Here is a 22,509-nt window from a genome sequence, read left to right as displayed (position 1 = left end):
GCTTCTCAAGCAGTTTCGCTATCAGCTTGTTTCCAGCAGATGAGGAAGAATCTGCTTCTGGGAAATTAGGTAGGTCAATTGTCAGTTGGAGAATATTTACTGGTAGTTATCAGCTCTCATCACAGTGACACAAGCTATAGAAAAGGACAAAGAGAAATCTCAAGCACAATAATTAATTGGAATGGGATAGGCTGGAGACTCAAATTTCAGTCTGTTGAGAACAGATCCAGATCAAGCACATTTGAGTCATGTACTGTGAAAGAGTAACTTTGAGGAGAGTAACTCCGCCTTTGAGGAGAATAAGGCTTGCTTAAAGTTGAAGAATGTTACACAAAGGGAAAAACGTAAACAAAGCTGGGGCTTCATGATGTAAGAAATAGAAAATAAAAAAAACTTTAAGAGTGCATATGACAAATGTCAGGTTGATAAATCAAGTCAGAACAAGATTGATTATAGAAAACGCATACAGGAAATGGAGCTGGAAGCAAGAATGCCAAAGAGAGGTGTGAGAAGAGACTAACAAAGAGTATGAAAGTGAGCTTTCTATGGAAATGTAAGCAAAAGAGTAGTAAAGGCTGGAGTGAGGTAGATGAGGGATTAAAAAGGGTTACTTACAAATGCAAACGGACATTTAGCTAAAGTTATGAAATAAATACTTTGCAGAATTCTTTATCAAGAAGAATGATGCTGCCAAAGTCATAGTAAATCACTTTTCAAATATCAGGTTTTTAGAATCTGATTGTGCACATTCCTCCATTTTATTGGCAAACTACTATGTTTTCATGGTGAATTGAGTCAGATTGCGACACCTTCAAAAATGAATGAAGTGTACCAGAACTATATTTTGAAGTTTGCATAATGTGTCACATACTTCTGCCCAAGCTTTCAGTACAGCTAGAGACTCCATTGTCGAGGTACTCTCATTGTACAGTTGATTCTGTGCTTCCTGCCCAGCTTGTACTTTATTCAGGGATGTTGCCAGAAGCTGATGTACTCTTCGAAGATCATTCAGGTCACTTACAACTCCACTTACAATCCAAGCACTGCAGACCTAAGGCAGAAATTAAGAGAAACTTTTAATTTGATCTCAGTGACTGCACTGGCTCAGGAAATGCCAAACATTTCGCACTGAGATACAAACAAAGTGCTACAAAAACTTAGCAGGTCTAGTAGTATATGTGGAGCAAGACACAGAATTATTGTTTTGAGACCAATACGCCTCTTTAGAATTGCATTCGAAACTGTTCTTCAGAAGTGACATTGGATTTTTCAACACTTTGTTTGTATTTCAGATTTCTATCATCTGCAGGACTTGACTTTTAGTGAGCATTGAGATGTCAGTTAAACAGCTCCATGGTCTGGAAACTACTTCAGAGAGAAAAGGCTTAGTTTATAAGTGAACCGAATTCAGAACATATGGTCATGTTATCAGAGTACAGAAGTAGACACCAAATAGGAGTCCTGGGAAATTTAGGCCTGCATAATGAATTAAATTAGACAGTAGATTAGAAATTATATTTTATATTCTCATCAAAATGAAAGCCCACCAGGTCATCACAATTCATTTGATAAGTGTAAAGACTGTTTATCCAGCTGTCACAAAATAAAGATGATCGCTACGTTTTCAGCTTCAGCTCAACTTTTTTTATCCCTTAATATTTTCTCTATCTCAAAAGAGATTCCTGAGCAAGGAACAACAATTACATCCTCATTTAAATGGCTGTAGAAAAAGACTGTCAACGAACTATCCTGATCCTGTCCATTTAATATTTAAGTGTTTGATGGTAAGGCTCAAAGGGACGGTAACTGGGCAGGCAATGCTGACTGATTCCTAACCAAAGGAGAACTGTAGCCAAATGTATCGGCTGCCTAAAACTCTGCACAGATTCTAGATCTGATCTGAAGCTATGCTGGCTTCACCAAATGATCCACTGTTACCAATATTACCTAATGTAGCCAACATTGTTCAAAACAATTCAATGTAATTTTTGAGAAAAAACTGATAACCTTTGCTAGATGCAGTTTATCTTGCAGGACTGGCAACTGAATTATATTCAGCTGTAATTTTTATTATGGCATAGTGAGGGTTAAGTATGGTGACTAAGATTACATCACAGAATCTCTAGTACAGAAACAGCCCATTTGGCATAAGCAGTTCACATGGTCTCTCTGAAGAGTAATCCACCCAGATCCATTCTCCTCATATCCTATATTTACCCCTGACTAATGCACCTAATCTACACATCCCTGAACACAGAGAGAGAGAGCGCGCGAGAGAGAGAGAGAGAAGAGGGGCAGAGGGAGAGAGTGAATCATAGATGCCCTACAGTGTGGAAATAGGCCTTTCAGCCCAACAGGTTCACATGACCCTCCAAAGAGTATCCCAGCTTTTATACTCAAATGCAGTAGTGACTGATAAAGGCCAATGTGCCAAAAGCCTTCCTCACTCTCCTCCATGAAGCTGCATTGTGCCTACACATTGTCCAAAAAAACTGCATGATTGGTCACCCCCGTGCTCCCCCTCCAAGTTGCACTGGTGCTGGGGACACCAATTGTCTCTTAACACCACCACCACCAATGCCCCGCATCAAATAGTGTCCTGCCCGCCCACCTACACGCGCAGAGTATGGGGCCTGTGCATGTAACAAGCCTCAGTCACTCTGGGTGTGCCCTGTAGACTGGGGTGCGTTGGGTGGGGTAGTCGGGGCTGTATTGTTGCCCCCTCCCCTCCCCCATGCATCGGAGAAGCCATCGGCCTGATTGCATGGGGGTTGCTCGGGCAGGGCTGCATTGGTGCCGTGGGGAGTCATCGGTGCCTGTGCATTGGGTCCTCCTTCCCCGGACACCAGGAGCAGCATTCAGCTTTCAGGGAGACAAGCATCCAATGCGTGGGGAAGAGAAGGGCGCCCCTTGGGGTGCATGGATACACTGAGTAAGCAGGGCTGCATGAGTGCCGGGGGGGGGGGGAATAGATGCCTCTGCATGGGATCCCCCCAGACTCTGGGAGCAGAGTCAGGTATCCAGGGTATGAACGTCCAATGCATGGGGGAGCAAGGGCACCTCTTGGGGTGCATGGGTGCAGTGAGTGGGAAAGGCTGCAATAGTGCCAGGGTGCATAGGTGCCCCTGCATGGGGGCTGCCTGGACACAGGGGCCAGAGTCAAGCATCTAAGGAACGACGGTCCAATGCATGCTGGGGGGCAAGGACGCCCCTTGGGGTGCACTGAGCGAGTAAGGCTACATTGGTGCCAGGAGTGCATAAGTGCCTCTGCATAGGGTTCCCCTTTCTTGGACATTGGGAGCGGAGTCAAGCATTCAAGGCGTGAACAGGCAATGCATTTTTATGTGGGCGGGGGGTGGTGGTCTGTGTGCGCGCGCGCCTGCCTCCTTGGGCTGCATAGGTACACTGAGCAGGCATTGGTGCTGGAGGTGCAAGTTTGGTTTTATATCGACTCATCGGAGGCCCCCAAAGGCTGCAGTGGCCGGCTGCTTAAAGCCGATGGTCCAGAACAGGATGACCGAAAGGCCAAGCACCTTCCCAATGGTGGCATAGCCGCTCCTCAGCCACATTGAGTGCCATGGTGCAAACAGATGGCACCCTCCACCTCCCCCTTCCCAGAACTGACCCCGCCCCAAAGCCAACTGCAACTTTGCACTGCCCACTTTGCAAAAAAAAGACGCAGAGGAACCCACCCCCCCCAAAAACCAATTGCAAAAATAACTGGACTTTTCCACCCCTCGACAAGCGACAACAACAACAAAGCTTTCACTTAAATTACTCTGTGAATAGATCAGGAAGATCCTATTATGTTTCTGTTGCAAATCTAAACTGCTGAAAACTGGGGGAAAAAAGCATTTAAGATGATAATGAAGCCATTGACAGATTAGTTCTGCAAAATAAAGTGAAATACTTACTTGACATGCCTTAGCAGTAACATCAGGTGGGGTGTCAGGGGAGAATGCAGGCCTCAATGCTGCTCCCACCTGAAAGCCAATTTAAAATAAATAAAGTAAGGGACCTACAATTCTTTTGGCAGTTACATTAAGTTGCTTATTCAAACAGTACTTCTTAAAATGCAGAATTTCTAGTTATTCTGTTCAAGACTTTGGTGAAAGAATCATAACAACTTTTTAAACTGCAAATCTTGAACTGAGACAAGATAGAGAAATTCTGGAGAGTATAGAATGCTATCATCATCTTCATATTCAGAATCAACGTAACCTATTCCTTTAATTCACCTGACAACCTTTCTAAAATTTTCTAATTCAAGTATCGCGAATCTTAATTTTTAATACAAATTTGAAAACATTGGAGTATGCTATAGCATGGAATATAGCATATGGATCTGTCTTGGATTCCAAACTTTTATATAAATAAGATCCATTCAGTGGGGTATTAAACCACACAGGTCAGCAAGGCTCTTAGCTTAGTTATGAGTGTTATGGAAGTAACAGTAATACAGGGTGCTGAGATCAACTAAAATTGTATCAGGAAATTGGCAAACCTGGTTGTGTAGTTGATTTTCTGGTAGCGAATGTTGGTCAGTCTATCGATGAGGTTTGACTGCCAAGCATCAACAAAGACACGAGTGAGCACTGTGCATACATGGGCTCGGACTGTCAATGGAGTTTCAGAGGTCACGTTTGGGATTTTGAGTGTCCCTCTTCAAAGCAAGAATGGTCACAATGAAGAGATTGCCTAGTCTGGATTGTATGGGAGGACAGTACTGAATTCACTCGATCCAATAGTTATTGCTTGCTTATCTCACAGCCAACTATGGCATCAACAGCATGAATGACTTTTCGGTTCTAGACAGAATCGGTAGCTAAGCAACAGAGTTTGGACTAAGGATCGAAGACAACAGCATCATTCTTCCCAAAATGTAAGTGGAGGGAATTTCTGCCCATTCAATACATTTTACTTTCAGCGGGATATGGGTGATGCTGACAAGGCCAGCATTTGTTGCACATCCATAACTGCCCTAGAACTGAGTAGCTTGAATGGCAGTTAAGAGTCAACTACATCGTCACGGGTCAGGAATCACATGTGGACCACACAGGGAAAGGGTGGAACATATATCTTTTCCCTAAACAACATTCGTGAACTAGATAGGATTTTGTGATAATCGATGATGGTTTTATGGTCACTAATACAGAGATTTGCTCGTCCATCTCCTCAAAACTGATAAGTGATTAAATAAGAATAGATTTAATTTTCAAAATATGAGAGCATTGAAATATTCAAAATTATTTTCTTCATTTACTCATCTGTTTTCTCAGGACTTGACTGTGCAAACCAGTTCTGCTTGTCTTCAAAACAGTGATCTTACTTCAAAATAATCCATGGGCAGTCAAGCATTATTGACTAAATACTACATACGTTTTTTTTTACTCACTTACATTTGCTTGGTATTGTTCAAGGATTACATGACCAGGGAACTCTGGCTCAGGGACATTTGCAAATTTTCTGATGACGACAAGTAGTGTTTCGAGGCCAGATAGCCGGAGAGTGTTACTGTGATCTGTGGCAGCTATGAAAGCCATGCGAATCAAATCTGCCAGATGGTTCACTAAGAAATCACCTGTAAATAGTATATTAAAGTTCGTATGTATAATGTATTTAAATCTAAAGCACGAACAAATCTAATAAAGTGAACCACATCAGTTTCACATTTTGGTAATTGTACTCTGAAATTGAACACAGGCTCAACAAACAGCTGAATAAGTTACATCTCTTCTCCCCCAGCCAACCCCCTCCCCCAAAGCGAAGTTAATTTTTCAGTCCCTTCGTAACCACTTACTTTTTGGGAGCTTCTCTTTCCTTTCCTGAGCCATTGTCAAATCAAAATGAGCAGCATCTATATTCTCGCATTGTGTAATAATTCGACATATACATTCTGCTGCAAATACCCTTGTCGGCCACCGTGGTTTGATGACTGATTGGAATTGGTCATCTTTGCGTGAGGTAAATATTGAATCATCATCTCGTCTATCCTCCTCCTCTTCCTGAGTTGTGTCAACTGGTGCTGTGGTGGTGAAATCTGGACAAGAATTGATACATTATTTTCAAAAAAGATTATTTGCATAAAGTGACTTATGAAAATAAGGAATTGTAACTCATGCAAAAATATGTGTAAAAATTTAAACACAAACTTCTGATCAGACTGTAAATGGAAACACATCTAAGCGTTGCACTGAAGTGGTGATATCCATATACACACACTCAATTCCCAAATTGAGGTTTTAAACCCAGTATGCCACCACAGTTACACTTCTGCAGAAAGGAAAATTTGCAAGGTCTCTCCCATCCCAGAATTCTGGTTCAATTATAATCTTTTAAAACTTGTTCACCCACTGGAACATTCTAAAGTATGTTAGTGAGGCATTGCAAAACTGTCTAGGCAAAATAAGTAAGCTTTATGTTGAGATCTGCAAATCTAATGCTACGTTCACTCTCAACAGGTTGGCTAGTTTTATTTGGGCAAGATGTTACCTATTTGCTCATTGAGACAAAAATGCTCAACAGGTAGAACTCAAGAAAGATATAAGATACTAAAACACATTTCTATATTAGACTGCAATAAGCCTAATTTCCCATGTTTGATACATTAAAGATTTTAACTCACCAGCTGAGGCAGATAAAACCTCATTGCATAACTTTATCCAATGGGAAAGGTTTTCAACAGCCATGGATGATAGGATATGGCTTAGAGTTTCCCGAATGTCACGACAAAGTCGTTGGTCTGACTCTCTGTCAAGTAAACTGAAAAGTGCTCCTTCCAAGCCAGTTTCACCAATATTTACATCTGAAAGGAAAGACATGGTCAGCATTCTTGTCCACAGCTTTGTTTTCTGTTAAACAGCCAAGACAATAAGACTTCATTTTCTGTACTTAGGTTACCGTATTCTAGTTTTACAAGGAAATAAGTTGATCTGTGTAGTCCTGACATTTTGGCTAAATAGAAATAAATAATACATTACTGAAGCAAAACAGGTCATCACAACTGATTAGTTTTAATAGTTTTTGAAATAACTTATTTATCATGATGAGTTATTAAACAGAGTACTTCATTTTCTATTTGTTTTCATAGCACAGCAAAACCATAGCACTAAAACCAATGGTTCTGCAAAACATTGCAACTAACAATTCCAATGGGGTAGAATGCCTCCTTCAACTTTCTTGGAGCTGGCAAACTAATCACCTTAACATGCGATTGCAAATATGAAGCAGAACTATCAAAACATCCAGCACAGTCCAATCAGCACATCCTCATTGTACTGAATGGGACAATAACTCCAGTCTCTCTGGTGGCCCTACAAACAGGCACCAAATAAAATTGTGGCTGATGGTTTGAGGGTCCATGCATGTCATGTTTAACTCAGCAAATTACTGCTCGAGGTGTATCTTTCAACTTGTTTTCTAGAATACAACAGTAGAAGCCACATCTTTAAAGCAATCTTCAGGTTTGTGCAACAATAAAAATGAACTTTTAGTCATAGACATAATTGTACAAAAATCACCAGTTCTTGTAATAAATTATAGCCAGTGCTTTGGGCAAACAATTATTATTGCTCAAGAAACCACCTCCACCACTAGAACAGTATTTACAGTGAGTACTGCAATACAGCAAGGAAGCTAGATTTAGGAAAAAACATGGATAAAATATTGACTTTCTCAGTTTAGCAAAATCTAATGTCACTGGCTTTGACCTCAATGGAGTATTATACTACAAAATCTTTGTTACATTTTTAACGTTCCTTCAGACCTTTATCCACCATGCTGAGTGGGTGACCCATCTTGGCCTCCTCACAGGGGCCCAGCATCATAGACACAGTCTTCAACAATTCAATTTAACCACATGACATCAAGAAAAAGTTGGATGCTTTGGATTCTATAAAGGCTATCAGCCCTGACAACATTCTGGCAATAGGACAGACTTGTACTCCAGAACTTGTTGAGTCCATAACAAAGCAATTCCAGACCAGCAATAACACTGGCGTTGACCCGATCATGTGCAAAATTGCCCAGATGTGCCCTGTACACAAAAAGCAGGCTAAATTCAACACAATCAATTGTCATCCCACTAGAATACTGTAAATCATCAGTAACATGATGGAAGGTGTCATTACTAGTGTTATCAAACAGCACTTGCACAACAATAATCTGCTCACTGACTCTCATTTCAGTTTCAGTCAGGGCCATTCTGGTCATAGGTGAGTGTTACTACCCTTGGTACTTCAACAAACTTATGAAATCAATGGGGATTGAGAGAAAACTCTCCACTAGATACAGTCACACCTGGCACAAAGGAAGATGGTTGTGGCAGTTGGAGAACAGTCATCTCAGCTCTAGCACATTACGACTGTTGTTCCTCAGGGGAGTTTGCTGGGCCCTTCAGTTGCTTCATCAATGATCTCCCTCTATTATAAAGGTTAGATGTGGCGATGTTTGCTGATGGTTGCACATTGTTCAACATCATTCACAACTCCTCAGACACTGAAATGATCCATGCCCAAATGCAACAAGATCTGCATAATATTCAGGCTTGGGCTGACAGGGGCAAGTTACATTCATACCACATAAGTGCTAGGCAATGACCACTTGCAACAAGAAAGAATCCAATCATCACTCCACAATAATTTCTGTATCGCCATCAATGAATCCCCCACTATCAACATTCTGGGCGTCACTTTTGACCTGAAACTGAACTGGACTAGCCATACAAGTACTGTGGCAACAAGAGCAAGTCACAAGTTAGAAATCTTGCAGCAAATTACTCATCTCCTGACTCCCCAAAGCCTGCCCATTATCTACAAGACACAAATCAGGAATGCAATGGAATATTTGTCTGGATGAGTGCAACTCTGATAACACTCCCACACCACCAGCCAAGTGCTGGATTATGGGGTTTAGGTGGTTGTTTTTGACCAGTGTGGACACTGTGCTGTAGAGTTCTATAAATCTATAATTCAAAAACCTTGACAAGGTAGCCTGCTTCCTTGGCATCACATCCACATACATTCAGTCCATGCAACACCAATGCTCAGTGGCAGCATCCACAAGATGCACTGCAGAAATTCATCCAGGAACCTCCCAAACCATGAATGTTGCCATCTAGAAGGACAAGGATTGCACATAGAGGAGAATACCACCACCTGCAAGTTTCCCTCCAAGCCACTCAACATCCCAACTTGGAAATATCTCATGGCTCCTTTACTGGGTCAAAATCAGAGAACTCTTTCTCTGACAGCATTGTCGGTGTACCTAAACCAAATGGACAGCAGTGGTTCAAAATGGTAGTTCACTACCACCTTTTCAAGGGAAACTAAGGGATGGGCAAAAAAATGCTGGCCCAACCAGTGATGCTTGGATCATTTCAGTGAATATGAAAAGACTCTTGGATCCCACCTGCAGTAACCAAACCTAACAATTTCATCATTCTCATTCAGTGTCCAATTGTTTTCAGTTCTGTGAGAAGAGTTCACATTTTGTCATACTTTAAAAGATAGACTATATGAAATGCAAGTTGTTTAAAAACTGATGCTTTCAGAATTTTTTGATGAGATTCACTGCATTACAAAATCACAACTTCTATAGCTCTATATCAAACGTCTTACCGAGTTTACTGGATTCTTTGGCAAGAGCCCTGGCATGTTCCAATACCTCAGCAGCTTCCCTCTGTGCAAGCTGACGAAGGCATGCAATCACAGCACGTCTCAACAATAGGTGCGAACTACAGAGATTTACCTGAAAGGGAAAAACCTCTACAATGAAAGCAGTCAACCTTGCACAGCAATAATGCAATTAATAGAACAAAATACTGGACATACACAAACTCCAATCTATAATGATGAATATACTATACTTCTGATAACCTAAAGCAGTTTGACAGAAATCTTTGCATAATTCAAAACCAGAACGTAAATTGATTATTATTCCCAACAAAGGCTTAAAATACAGTTTATTTAGTCCAGGATAAATTGGATTAGCAGAAGTGACATCATTATCCTAATCAAAGGAAATATCTCCATGCGTTTTACCAAAATAAAGCACATAATTAGATAGCTTAGGATCACAGTTATTTTACATTCTATCTTGTTAATTCTGAATCTAAGTTAACTTTTAGATTTAAGGGGAATGGATCAAAGAGTTGTTCAGCAGTAAGCAGCCTTTGAAAATTTTCAAGGACCAGAATCGATTTACTGAATGAAGCCTTGCACTGTTTCAATAATAATACTTGAGGTATTTGCAGCTGGTGAGTGGAGGTGGGAAAAGGCAGAAAGAAAACATCACCTTAGACTTATCTCGATCATTAGTGTGACACTTATCCAATCATTTGCAAAGGACCAAAGTAAAATATTAAGCGTGAGACCAGAAATTTAGGAGAAGAATTTGTTTTGTATGGATAGCACAAAAATAAAGTTTTGTATTTAACTTGAGCTCAAAAATGTCAAGAGCTATCATAGAACCATATCTTCAAATTAGAAGGGAATGATTGCACACAACAAATGAAACATTAAAATTTGGCACAAAATCCAACTGTAAGACAGAAAAAGAACAGCCAAAATAAATTTAACTAATTAAGTTCCTTCCTATATCTACTCTGACAGTACTAGAATCTATTACAGTTAAGCCTTTGTCCAGTGAGAAAAATGGAGTTAGATGGACAAGGAGTTCACATTTGTGTAACAAATTCAGGTCAACCACTGGAAAAATTACAATCGAGAAACTAGACTCTTCTATTTGCAGGAAATTGAAAAATTTCAACTAGCAACACTGATAAGACACAGTACTGTATTCTCTCCATGTCTTTCACGTGGAATAAATGCTGAGCTAAACAACCTCAGTTTGAAAAGGATACAATAGTAGATGTAATACAACCAGTTCAATACACTGCATTGCATGGTTTTAAATCCATGTTTCCCAGCTTAAACTTCCAGTTTGTACACATATATTTCTTGGAGGATGTTGAATTCTTTGAAGATGTGTCAAAACACATTGATAAAGGTAGAGAAGTGGTTGTGGTGTACATGGATTTTAGTAAGGCATTTGATAAGGTTCCCCATGGTAGACTCATTTAGAAAATAAGGAGGCATGGGATACAGGGAAACATGGCTGTCTGGATACAGAATTGGTTGGCCCATAGAAAACAGAAGTTGGAAGTACACAAAAGTGTTCAGCCTGGAGATTGGTGACCAATGGTGTTCCGCAGAAATCTGTTCTGGTACCTCTGCTCTGTTTATTTTATAAACGACTTGGATAAGGAAGTGGAAGGGCAGGTTACTAAGTTTCCCGATGATGGTGGTGGGTGGATAATGTGGAGGACTGTTGTAGGTTACAACAGGACATGGATAGGATGCAGAACTGGGCTGATAAGCAGCAGATAGAGTGCAACCTGGAAAAGTGTGAAGTGATTAAGTTTGGTAGGTCGAACCTGAAAGCAGAATACAGGGTTAAAGGCAGGATTCTTGACAGTGTGGACGTACAGTGGGATCTTGGGGTTCATGTCCACAGATCCTTCAAAGTTGCACCCAAGTTGAGAAGGTTGTTAAGAAGGGGTATGGTGTGCTGGCTTTCTTTCGCAAGAGGATTGAGTTTCAGAGCCACAAGGTTATGCTGCAGCTTTACAAAGCCCTGGTCAGACCACACTTGGAACTGTGGTTGCCTCATTGAAGGAAGGATGTGGAAGATTTAGAGAGGGTGCAGAGGAAATTTATCAGGATGGTGCTTGGACTGGAGGGCATGTCTTACCAAGAAATGTTGAGGGAGCTAAGGCTTTTCTCCCTGGACCGAAGAAGAGTGAGAGGCAACTTAACAGAGGTGTACAAGATGATGAGAGGCATAGATAGAGTCAATAGTCAGACACTTTTTCCCAGGGCAGAAATGGCTATCACAAGGGGACATAAATTTAAAGGTGATTGGAGGAAGGTTTAGGGGAGATGTCAGAGGGAGATCTTTATACAGAGAATGGTGGGTACTTGGAATGCACCACCTGCAAAGGGCCAAGAACAGATCTCGTATGACCTTTAGGTAAAAATAATAATATTTATGGTACTTGACTTGAAGCTGTGATGTTGTGAATCATATATATTTTAGTTTCTATTTAGGGTATTCTGAATTTGGACTTAGCCACATGTGTGAAAGTGAGGGAGCGTGGGGGGGGGGGGAGCGTGGGAGAGGGAGAGGGAGAGGGGGAGAGGGAGAGGGAGAGGGAGAGGGAGAGGGGGAGAGGGAGAGCTTTGAAATGAAGTACACGACACACTTCCTGGAGAGTAATGAGGTTTTGTTTTCATTCGGTCACTATTATGAGTAAATAAAGTAAAGTAAAGAGCACTTCAACGGTCTGGACGTTTTTTGGTCCAGACACAAATAGCTGGACGAAAGCCTTTTTCAGTTCAGGCTTAAAGAAACCTTGGCTGAAGCTAGATCCCTAAGACAGTTGTTCCCTCAGATGGAAGGCAGTTTTAAACTTTTAAGGAATGTGTCACCCATTGTAAGGAATTCAGTTTTGAAGTTCAAGACCAGGATCATTTGGTGAAAACCCTGAAGAAATTATTGGAAGATGAGAAAGTCTAAGGTCAGTTGTATGAAGATACAAGGCAGAGGCTTGTAGATTCTCAAGACTGGAAATTGAAGTCACAGTTAAATTAAGTTTATAGATGTGATAGAGAAGGGAATTCTCTCTGGTCAGAGTGCTGCTTAGGTTTAAAGGGATCGTATTTTACTGTGTTTTGAAATCTTGAGTGATATGTACATTGTTTAATTTATTTGACTTTTTTCATTCCCTTTATGTAATAAAGTTTACTGTTAAAACCAAATTTGCAGCATTGCATGTCAGGGAAAGAGCCCTCATTAAAACCAAAAAATAAATGATCTATCAAGCCAGTTTTTTTGTCTGGATTCAACTCGTTCAATAATAAGCTTCGGGCGACTGTGTGGAGTTTGCATACTCTCCCCATGTCTGCGTGGGTTTACTCCGGGTGCTCCAGTTTCCTCCCACAGTCCAAAGATATGCAGGCCAGGTGAATTGGCCATGCTAAATTGCCCATAGTGAGTGTTAGCTGCATTAGTCAGAGGCTGGGTTATTCTTGGGAGGGTTGGTGTGGACTTGTTGGGCCGAAGAGCCTGTTTCCACGCTGTAGGGAATCTCATCAATCAATCAAAAAATATCAGATAGGATCATAACAAACCTATAGGTTTCAGTTCAAATTCTTTTGTAGAATGTTGAGAAGTTGAATTAAATGCTCTTTAAATTTGTGCAATGAACAAAGCCACTGAAAGTTGACAGATCATCAATGGACTCACTAATTTATCTCAAGGAAGGAAGCATATTATTTTTACCAACCAACATGATTACTTGCATTTGAGTGACCAGGTAAGGTCTTTATATTTGAGAAGAGCAACTACAGTACACCTTGTATTTGGATTTATATTAAACAACAGAGGAGAAGAGCACTGAATAAAGCAGGAGGCAGAAGGAAATAGAGACATCAACTCCGAATCAGTCCAGTCCAGAGCTCCACAGCAGACCAACCACATTCTCAGAACAATTCAAGTGTGACATCATAGAAAAACAGGCAACTGATTGGTTGGTGAATATTTCTCTCGTTTAGTTTTCAAAACTCCAGTAATTTAAGTAACTCTCAAGTTTAATTTGTGGTTGTGCAGTTTACTAATAGTAGTATTACTAGGTTGGCTGGTAAGTGTTTCCTATTCATTTTAACTGGGGAGTTTCAATCAAAGTAGAATGTTTCTTTAAATAAAAAGAATAGATAAGATGAGACATAAATATGCATCTGCAGCTCAACAGATTTCGACTTACAGTCATACATTTGGAGGTCAAGACACTGTGACAGGTCAAAGAAATGGAAAGTTAATAGATGTTTGGTTCTAGCAGGCAGTCACATCTCTTCGGACTGACTTGATTTATGGCTAAGAACTAGTGGCTGTGTCTGCAAGTAAGGAAGAAATGGGGATCGGGAAGAGAAGGAGCCTCAGCCTTTGTAACGTACAACAGATTTGTGGATCCTTGCAGCCTGCATGAATGGAAACAGAGGCTGCAGGATGGATGAGTGAACTGACTATGGCATTGTGGCACAGGAAGACATTTAAGCAGGGGCAGATAATAGGAATATTGCAGTTGTAGAGGACAATACAGTTGGGAGCTAGACACAGCTGAGACTGAATTCAGAAGGTTCAGTCAATACCAAGGTTCGAGACATCTACCCTGGACTGGAAGAACGGTCAGTGGGAGAAGAAAAATCCAGTTGTCATCACCTACATTGGTACCAATGACACAGATTGGACAAGAGGAGATTCTTTTTGAAGAGTACAAGTAACTGAAAAGCAGAATCTCAAAGGATCTGGATTAATACCAGAGTCACAAACAAATTGGGAGTTGGGTTAGGAAGATCAGAGAGTTAATTGCATTGCTTAAAAGATTGATATGGGAGAGGAATGGAGAAATCAGTGACTGTGGTATATTTATGTTTACAGAAGGCTTGTGATAACTAAACCCTATGTGGGATTTTAACAAAATTAGAACACATGGCATTGTCAGCAATATACTGGCATGGAGTTAGAATTGGTGAACAGATCGAAAGAGTAGGAATTAACAGGTAAATCCCAGATTTCAAGACAGATACAAGCAGCATAATGTAAGTATCAGTGTTTTGGTCTCACCTATTCACAATCTATATTGATTATTTGGATGTGGGGATCGAAGACAATATTTTCTAGTTTGATGACAACATTAAATTAAGTGGAAATGTTGCGAGGAGGATGCAAATGGGGTTTTAGACAGGCTAAGTAAATGAACAGGAACACAGCAGATAGCAAGTAATGCGGAAAATATGGAGTTATCCACTTTGGTACAGAAATGCATGGTTTTTTTTCTTCAATGACAAGAGTTTGGCAAGTGTTGGTGTCCACAGGGCAGTGGATGCACTATTTCATAAGACACTGAAAACTACATAAAAGGTGCAGCCGTAATTCGGAAGATATGCTTGTCTTTATTGCGAAAGGAGACAAGGACAAGAGTAACAAAAATGCTACAGTTGTAGGAGACTGCACCTGGAGTGCTACGTACAGTTTTGGTCTCATTAATAAAGGGAGTGCCGCAAAGATTCACCAGACATCTTTCGGTTGATGGGTCTGTCTTTTGAGGAGAGATTGAGGAGGTATGGTGTGTTTTCTTTTGAGTTTAAATAATAAGAGGTGACCTCTTTGATACATACAAAATTCTGATACAGCTTTACAGGTAGATGCAAGAATGACGATTCCCCTCGTTAAGGCTCTGAGGGTGACAGACCTTTGGAATTCTCTAACAGAGATGATTTTGGAGGCTTGGTTGTTGAGTATATTCAAGACAGAAAATGATAGATTTCTAGAACGCAAATCTATTTAAGAAATATGGGCGTACTGGGAAACAATAGCCGAAACAGAAAATCATGATCTAATTGAATAGTGGAGCAGGCATGAGGGACCAAATGGTCTCAGATGGTTGCAATTTTCAATGTTCCTGTACAGCATGCAAATATCCAAATTAGGAGCGGTTGGCCACCCAATCCTTTCAACCTGCTTCAGTATGCATTAAAATCACGGCTGATTTGAGAGCTCCACACTCCTGCCTACCAATGATAATCTTTCACCCTCTTGTTCGTCAAGAATATACAAATATAATACAAATAGATGTAGCTTTTGAAATGTAGTTCACGGTTTACAGAAAAAAAAACTGTATCTTAGAAAGGATATAAGTAACAAGCTTGGGAGTAAAACACAATACAGAAGAAAAAGCTAACTGAGAATCAACTGTTTGCTAATACGATGTGTTACATCACACAGACTAATTTCATTTCAGAAAAGCATTCAATAAGAAAAACTACATCCCACACAGTAATTTTTTATTTAAACCCCCCCAAACTATTAAGCCTAAATCCATTCCTCAATGCAAATATTGTAACTACCATTCTTATGAAAGTGCCTACATACCTATGAATTGACTGTGCAAATTTAAATACTATGGCAAAGGTTATTTCAAAGGAGGTTATTTAGAAATCCAATATGAACAGACAAATTCTATGAAGCAGGTTTTGTCAGAATGGAGCACTGCATCGTATGACCAGTCATATTTATCCTTGATGTCAAAAATGCTTTGCGCTGCAAGATGTTGGAAGTGCAAATTTATAATAAAGGATTCAAGGACGTATTGATGATGAATGGGGTCATCAGCCTATTTCCTGAGCCAATGAGATTTAAGGATTCAGAAAGAAATAGAAAAATGTTTTTAAGTCAGAACAAGTACAGAAAGGGAAATAAATTTAGCAAAAGCCATAAGAACATATACGATTATCTAACAATTAATCTGTGGCAAAGCAATTCTTTTGTTCCTTTTGCTTAGACTGATTGAGCATTATTGCAGCAACATTAATCTTATTAAAATGATATTTACCCTTTAAGTAGAAAGTTATTTCTGCCAGAATTTAAATTAAAAGAGTTCATTTGGAGTTGCTCACTAGGTTATTTAAAGCTTATCCTCATCATAAGTGTGTTTTTAAATATCTGAAGCGAGAACAGGCTTTTTATTATAAAACCAATGCATATGCATTTAATAGTGCACTTACCTGTACTGATGGAGAAATACCAAATATAATAGAACAGGTAAAACAAACTCTTACACTAAGGCATTACAATTCCCATAACTATTGCCCTCAACAGTTATCAGTTGAAAGTGTATAAATCAATTAATTTCAGGACTCAAGCAAAATATTCAACGAAGGATAAGAGGGAAATCTGCAAACATGAGAATACATACTCTGCTCATAATCTCAAGGTTCTGGGGAGCTTCTTGCATAATCAAGCAAATAATAATTTAAAAAAAGCCAAACCATTTGTAGTATTAATCTGTGCTGGCTACTGTCATCTTTTTGCAGCCTGCAGGTGCTAGTCAAATAGGAAAGTATATTAGAAAATGAAATCAAATAAAGCAATAGCCAAGGGATTTTAGAAAAAAAATCAGTAGGGTAGTTATATCACGTAGCTTGTTTGTATTCATTTTGCATGCCAGCCAAGTTGTTAGATTGATTAATAAAGTCAGAGCTTTAAAAAGAAACCAATGCAACAAAAGGCATTTAAACACATCAAACCAACACTTATTTGGGGCTGTGGTGGGGTAGGGAAGCTTGGTGGTAGGCAGGAAATAAAAGGAAATTGGGTACAATGAGGGAAAAACCTACCCAAACTGAATTATCCAACAAGATCTCCTGTACAAAAGAACAAATGACAAACCTGTCATAATAATACCCAGGTTATGACATATAAATGTAAACTATGGTACCAACTATAATATTGAGAGCAAGTACTTCACATTACACAAAGCATTCTGCTCTTATTCATTACCTGGAGCCTGCACACCATCACAAAAAAAATTTCACTGTATAAAGCCAGATGTAATACTCATAGTACCAAATTCTCTTGACTTTAAGTCCAATCCATGGAATCACAAGATCGTCATAAAATGCAAAAAAAAGGTCCTTCAGACCATTAACATGCGATATTGACAAATAAAGTAATTGTATTAATGAAGCTTAAACAACTTGGGATCAATGGTTTTATGCAGTTTTTCTATGTCGAAGCGAGTTTTAATCAGGGGCCCCATATTTGGCTAGTTGATGTGTTAACCTGGCTCTGTGCAACGTTAATGAAGCATGTGCTTCCCAAACAAACAAAAGCAGCATAGACGAGGTGACGTAAGGCTTAAGTCATGGCAAGGGGAACAGCACAATTAGATTTATAAATGTTAAGAAATGTAAGTTTGTGCTTCCGAATTAAAAAAAAATGTCCATGTGATATACTTACACAGAGACTAGGAACAAGACTAGAAAGGTTCACATGACGTGGTGCAAACATATGTAACTGCTGGAGACAGGTGATGGCTTGTGCTTGCACAAGACAATCAAGGTTATCCTGCATCACTGCACAGCCAACCAGACAGGAAGTTCTTAACAAGGGGACTGATGTGTTGTTACCTAGGAATTAAATATGCAGAGATTATTTATTTATGATTAGAAGAACATCAAGTACTGAATATTCCTTAGGTACTCAGCATACACTGAAAATATTATTTTCCAGCATTGACCCTAGCAGGAAAATTGTCCATGATCAGTTTCTTTTTCCAATGGTCTGCTGAGACTCAAGCATTCACACTTCTCAGTTCCGATAAAACAACATCCCTACAGGCTTAATCCTCTCAAAGTCATACAGCTCCAGAGGAAGTGGATACGATGCTCAACGAAGACATCATCGAACCAAGTCAGAGTGAGTGGAGTTCGCCAATTGCAAATCTGACAGGACTCAACGAATTTGTGTGGACTGTCAGAAGGTCAATGTCATAACTAAATCGGACTCCTATCCAATACCAAGATTGGAGGACTGCATAGAGAAATTTGGACAAGCTTATTATATCACAAGTTGGACTTATTGTGTAGTTACTGGCAGGTACCTTTATCAGAGAAAGCAAAAGAAGTTTGTGTTTGTAACTCCAAATGGCTAATTTTCAAAGCAACCCAATAGCCACCAGAGGAAATACTCTACCATCGAAAGAATTATTGAATTTGATCCTGGCCTTACAACATTTTAAAGTTTGTGACAAAGAATGCGTAGGAGACAGTTGTGTACATGGACCACACCCTCTCACCTTTTTTGGAAAGATTTAAAGACAAACCAGTCAAATAGGTACCTTAATAATGTTAGAAAGTTAATTTTAAGGACTATGGGAGTTGACCATATTGCGGCTTATTAGAGGCCTGGATTGTAGAAGCAGCTGGGATCCCAAAGTGGACTCTAGAAGTCTGCGGCGATTTAGCTGGTGAGCCTAGATGGCAGTCAGTGGCAAGATAGCAGCAATAGAGGTGCAGGGATTGAGAGATGGAGCCCAGCACAGGAGAGTGATCAATCCCTGGTGAGGAGTGCAAGATCTAGCACAGCGTGGGGTAAGAGTCAGAGTTAAAGAGATATATCCATGACCCTTACGATTTTATAAACCTCTAGGAGGTCACCCTTCAGCCTTCGATGCTCCAGGGAAAAACAGCCTCAGCCTATTCAGCCTCTCCCTACAGCTCTTAGCCTCCAACTCTGGCAACATCCTTGTAAATCTTTTCTGAACCCTTTCACGTTTCACAACATCCTTCCACGAGGAAGGAGACCAGAGTTGCACACAATATTCCAAAAGTGAGCTTTCCAATGTCCTGTACAGCCGCAACATGACCTCCCAACTCCTGTACTCAATATTCTGACCAATAAAGGAAAGCATACCAAACACCGTCTTCACTATCCGATTACCTGCGACTCCACTTTCAAGGAGCTATGAACCTGCACTCCAAGGTCTCTTCGTTCACCAAGACTCCCCAAAACCTCAGCATTAAGTGTACAAGTCCTGCTAAGATTTGCTGTTCCAAAACGCAGCACTTTGCATTTATCTAAAGTAAACTCAATGTGCCACTCCTCCAGCCCATTGGCCCATCTGATCAAGATCCTGTTGTAATCTGGGGTAACCTTCCTTGTAGTCCACTACACCTCCAATTTTGGTGTCATCTGCAAACTTACTAACTATACCTCCTACGTTCATATCCAAATCATTTATTTAAAATGATGAAAAGTAGTGGACCCAGCACCGATCCTTCTGTAACACCACTGGTCACAGGCCTCCAGTCTGAAAAACAACCCTCCACCATCACACTCTGTCTTCTACCTTTGACCCAGTTCTGTATCCAAATGGCTAGTTCTCCCTGTATTCCATGAGATCTAACCTTGCTAACCAGTCTCCCATGTTGAATGCTTTACTGAAGTCCATACAGATCACATCTACCGCTCTGCCCTGATCAATCCTCTTTGTTACTTCCTCAAACAAAAACTTAATCAAGTTCGTGAGACATGGTTTCCCATGCACAAAGCCATGCTGACTATCCCTAATCAGCCCTTCTTTCCAAATGTGTGTAAATCTTGTCCCTCAAGATTCCCTCCAACAATTTGTCCACCACGAACGTCAGGATCACCAGTTTATAGTTCCCTGGCTTGTCCTTACCACCTTTCTTAAATAATGGTACCATGTTAACCAACCTGCAGTCTTCTGGCACCTCACCTGTGACTATCGATGATACAAATATCTCCGCAAGGGGCCCCGCAATTATTTCCCTAGCTTCCCACAGAGTTCTAGGGTACACCTGAGCAGATCTTGGAGATTTATCCATCTTTATGTGTTTCAAAACATTCAGCACTTCCTCCTCTGAAATATGGACATTTTTCAAGACGTCACAATTTATTTCCTCACATTCTATATCTTCCACGTCCTTCTCGACTGTAAATATTGATGCAAAATACTCATTAAGTGTCTCCCACATCTCCTGTGGCTCCACAAAAGGCTGCCTTCCTGACCTTTGAGGGGCCCTATTCACTCCCTAGTTACCCTTTTGTCCTTAACGTATTTGTAAAAACTCTTTGGATTTTCCTTAACTGTATTTGCCAAAGCTATCTCATGTCCCCTTTTTACCCTCCTGACTTCCCTCTTAAGTATACTCCTACTGCCTTTATACTCGAAGGATTCACTTGATCTCTCCTGTCTATACCTGACATATGCTTCCTGCTTTTTCTTAATGAAAACCTCAATATCTCTCCTCATCCAGCATTCCCGACACCTACCAGCCTTTCCTTTCATACTAACAGGAATATACACTCTCTGGACTCTCATTTCTGAAGGCTTCCCATTTTCCAGCCGTCCCTTTACCTGTGAACATCTGCACCCAATCAGCTTTCGAAAGTTCTTGCCTAATACCGTCAAAATTGGCCTTTCTCCAATTTAGAACTTCAACATTTAGATCTGGTCTATCCTTTTCCATCACTATTTTAAAACTAATAGAATTATGGTCGCTGGCCCCAAAGTGCTCCCCCACTGAGACCTCAGTCACCTGCCCTGCCTTATTTCCCAAGAGGAGGTCAAGTTTTGCACCTTCTCCAGCAGGTCCATCCACATACTGACTCAGAAAACTTTCTTGTACATTCTTAACAAATTCCCTTACATCTAAACCCTTAACACTATGGCAGTCCCAGTCTATGTTTGCAAAGATAAAATCCCTGATCTTAACCATCCTATTACTCTTACAGTTAACTGAAATCTCCTTACAAATTTATTTCTCAATTTCCCACTGACTATTAAGGGGGTCTATAACACAATCTCAATAAAGGTGATCATCCCTTTCTTATTTCTCAGTTCCACCCAAATAACTTCCCTGGATGTATTTCCAGGAATATCCTCCATTTATTTGGCAGTCAGTTCAGAAGACAATGATTCCATTTGGGGAAGAATCCAAAACCAGGCTCATAACACAATGAAGTTATAAAACATTAAAATAATGGAGTAAGGAGAATTTTCTTTATTTGGAAATTGGTGAGAATGTGGTAGTCCTTTGAATGGGGAGTGATTGAAACCAAGTTTTAATAGGAAGCTTGATGAGTAAATGAGAGAAAAGGGAATAAAAAGGTTTGCAAAAGACTGTGATGAGGGAGATAAAAGAGAAAGAGATAAGTGTGGACTGTAAACACCAGCACAGAGTGCTTAGGTCAAATGGCCTGTTTATGCTCCAAATTCAATGCAGTTGTATCCTCCATATGTATAATTGAGCAGCGACCCTGTCTCTGAGGCTGAAACTCTGGGTTCACTCGAGCATTTAATGTCCAAAGAAGGTGTGTTTATAACTTGGCCAAACCAAATTGTTCACAGAATCACATGACTGTTACACTGGCTCCCTCAGCAGACTGATTATCAATCTGTCAATCTTCAGAACAAATGCCAATGACAGGCAGTAAGAGCAGGAGGTATTCCTGGTCAACCACGTGAAGGAATGCATCACTAAACACAGCTCCAGGTTACAATCTATGTGTAAAAGACACAGCAACACAGATTTTGTGTGTGTGTGGTGAGCCGTCAGGCTTTGTGACTTCAGTCAGTTGGACAGCTGGTGTGCATCAGATTGGGGCCAACAGCACAGAGTTCAAAGATGGTGCTGTGAAATATTGTAAACATTTCACTGTACTCAAGTACAGGCATACAGGAGTACATGTGACAAGAGAACCTAACTCTAATTCTCTTCCCTTGTACCCATAGCTCTTGCTCCCCTTACTAATCAAGAACCTAGCTATCTTTATCTTGACCTCCACAGCCTTCTGTGGCAATGAGCTCCACAGATTCACCACCATTTGGCTGAAGAGTCGTCCCTTCACTCTGAGGCTGTGCCTTCGGGTACTAGTCTCGCCTAATAATATAACATTTTCTTCCTGTCCAATTTATTCAGGCCTTTCAGATTTCTAGAAGTTTCAATGAAATGGGTAACTAGAAAATGAAGAATGGTTTAGACCAAACATTAAATGGTAGGGAATTCCTCCATATCTAAAATTGGGTGTCAACAGGCACTTTGACAATTTAGCTACTTTAGAAATGCAAAAGGAGCTGGTGATGGG

At 40.3% G+C, this 22,509-nt stretch overlaps 1 protein-coding gene across 7 annotated transcripts in view; it reads right to left on the bottom strand.

Moving 5' to 3' along the window:
- heatr5a (HEAT repeat containing 5a) overlaps positions 1–22,509 on the bottom strand; it is a 129,127-nt gene that overhangs the window by 28,170 nt on the left and 78,448 nt on the right. For 6 of the 7 annotated variants that reach the window (XM_072568984.1, XM_072568983.1, XM_072568985.1 and 3 more), the window contains 8 exons: positions 17,857–18,026; positions 17,235–17,261; positions 9,618–9,747; positions 6,626–6,805; positions 5,801–6,040; positions 5,400–5,581; positions 3,915–3,983; positions 872–1,051 (listed from right to left, as the gene is read on the bottom strand). In XM_072568984.1, coding sequence (XP_072425085.1) covers positions 872–1,051; positions 3,915–3,983; positions 5,400–5,581; positions 5,801–6,040; positions 6,626–6,805; positions 9,618–9,747; positions 17,235–17,261; positions 17,857–18,026 — 1,178 coding nt within the window. The remainder of the gene's footprint in view (positions 1–871; positions 1,052–3,914; positions 3,984–5,399; positions 5,582–5,800; positions 6,041–6,625; positions 6,806–9,617; positions 9,748–17,234; positions 17,262–17,856; positions 18,027–22,509) is intronic. The other variant, XM_072568990.1, reaches the window with a different exon arrangement.

The sequence above is a fragment of the Chiloscyllium punctatum genome, chromosome 4 (genome assembly GCF_047496795.1).
Source record: "Chiloscyllium punctatum isolate Juve2018m chromosome 4, sChiPun1.3, whole genome shotgun sequence".
In the NCBI taxonomy this organism is placed as follows: Eukaryota; Metazoa; Chordata; class Chondrichthyes; order Orectolobiformes; family Hemiscylliidae; genus Chiloscyllium; species Chiloscyllium punctatum.
Note: the sequence above shows the minus strand (reverse complement) of the source record. Positions and strands in the feature narration are given on the sequence as shown.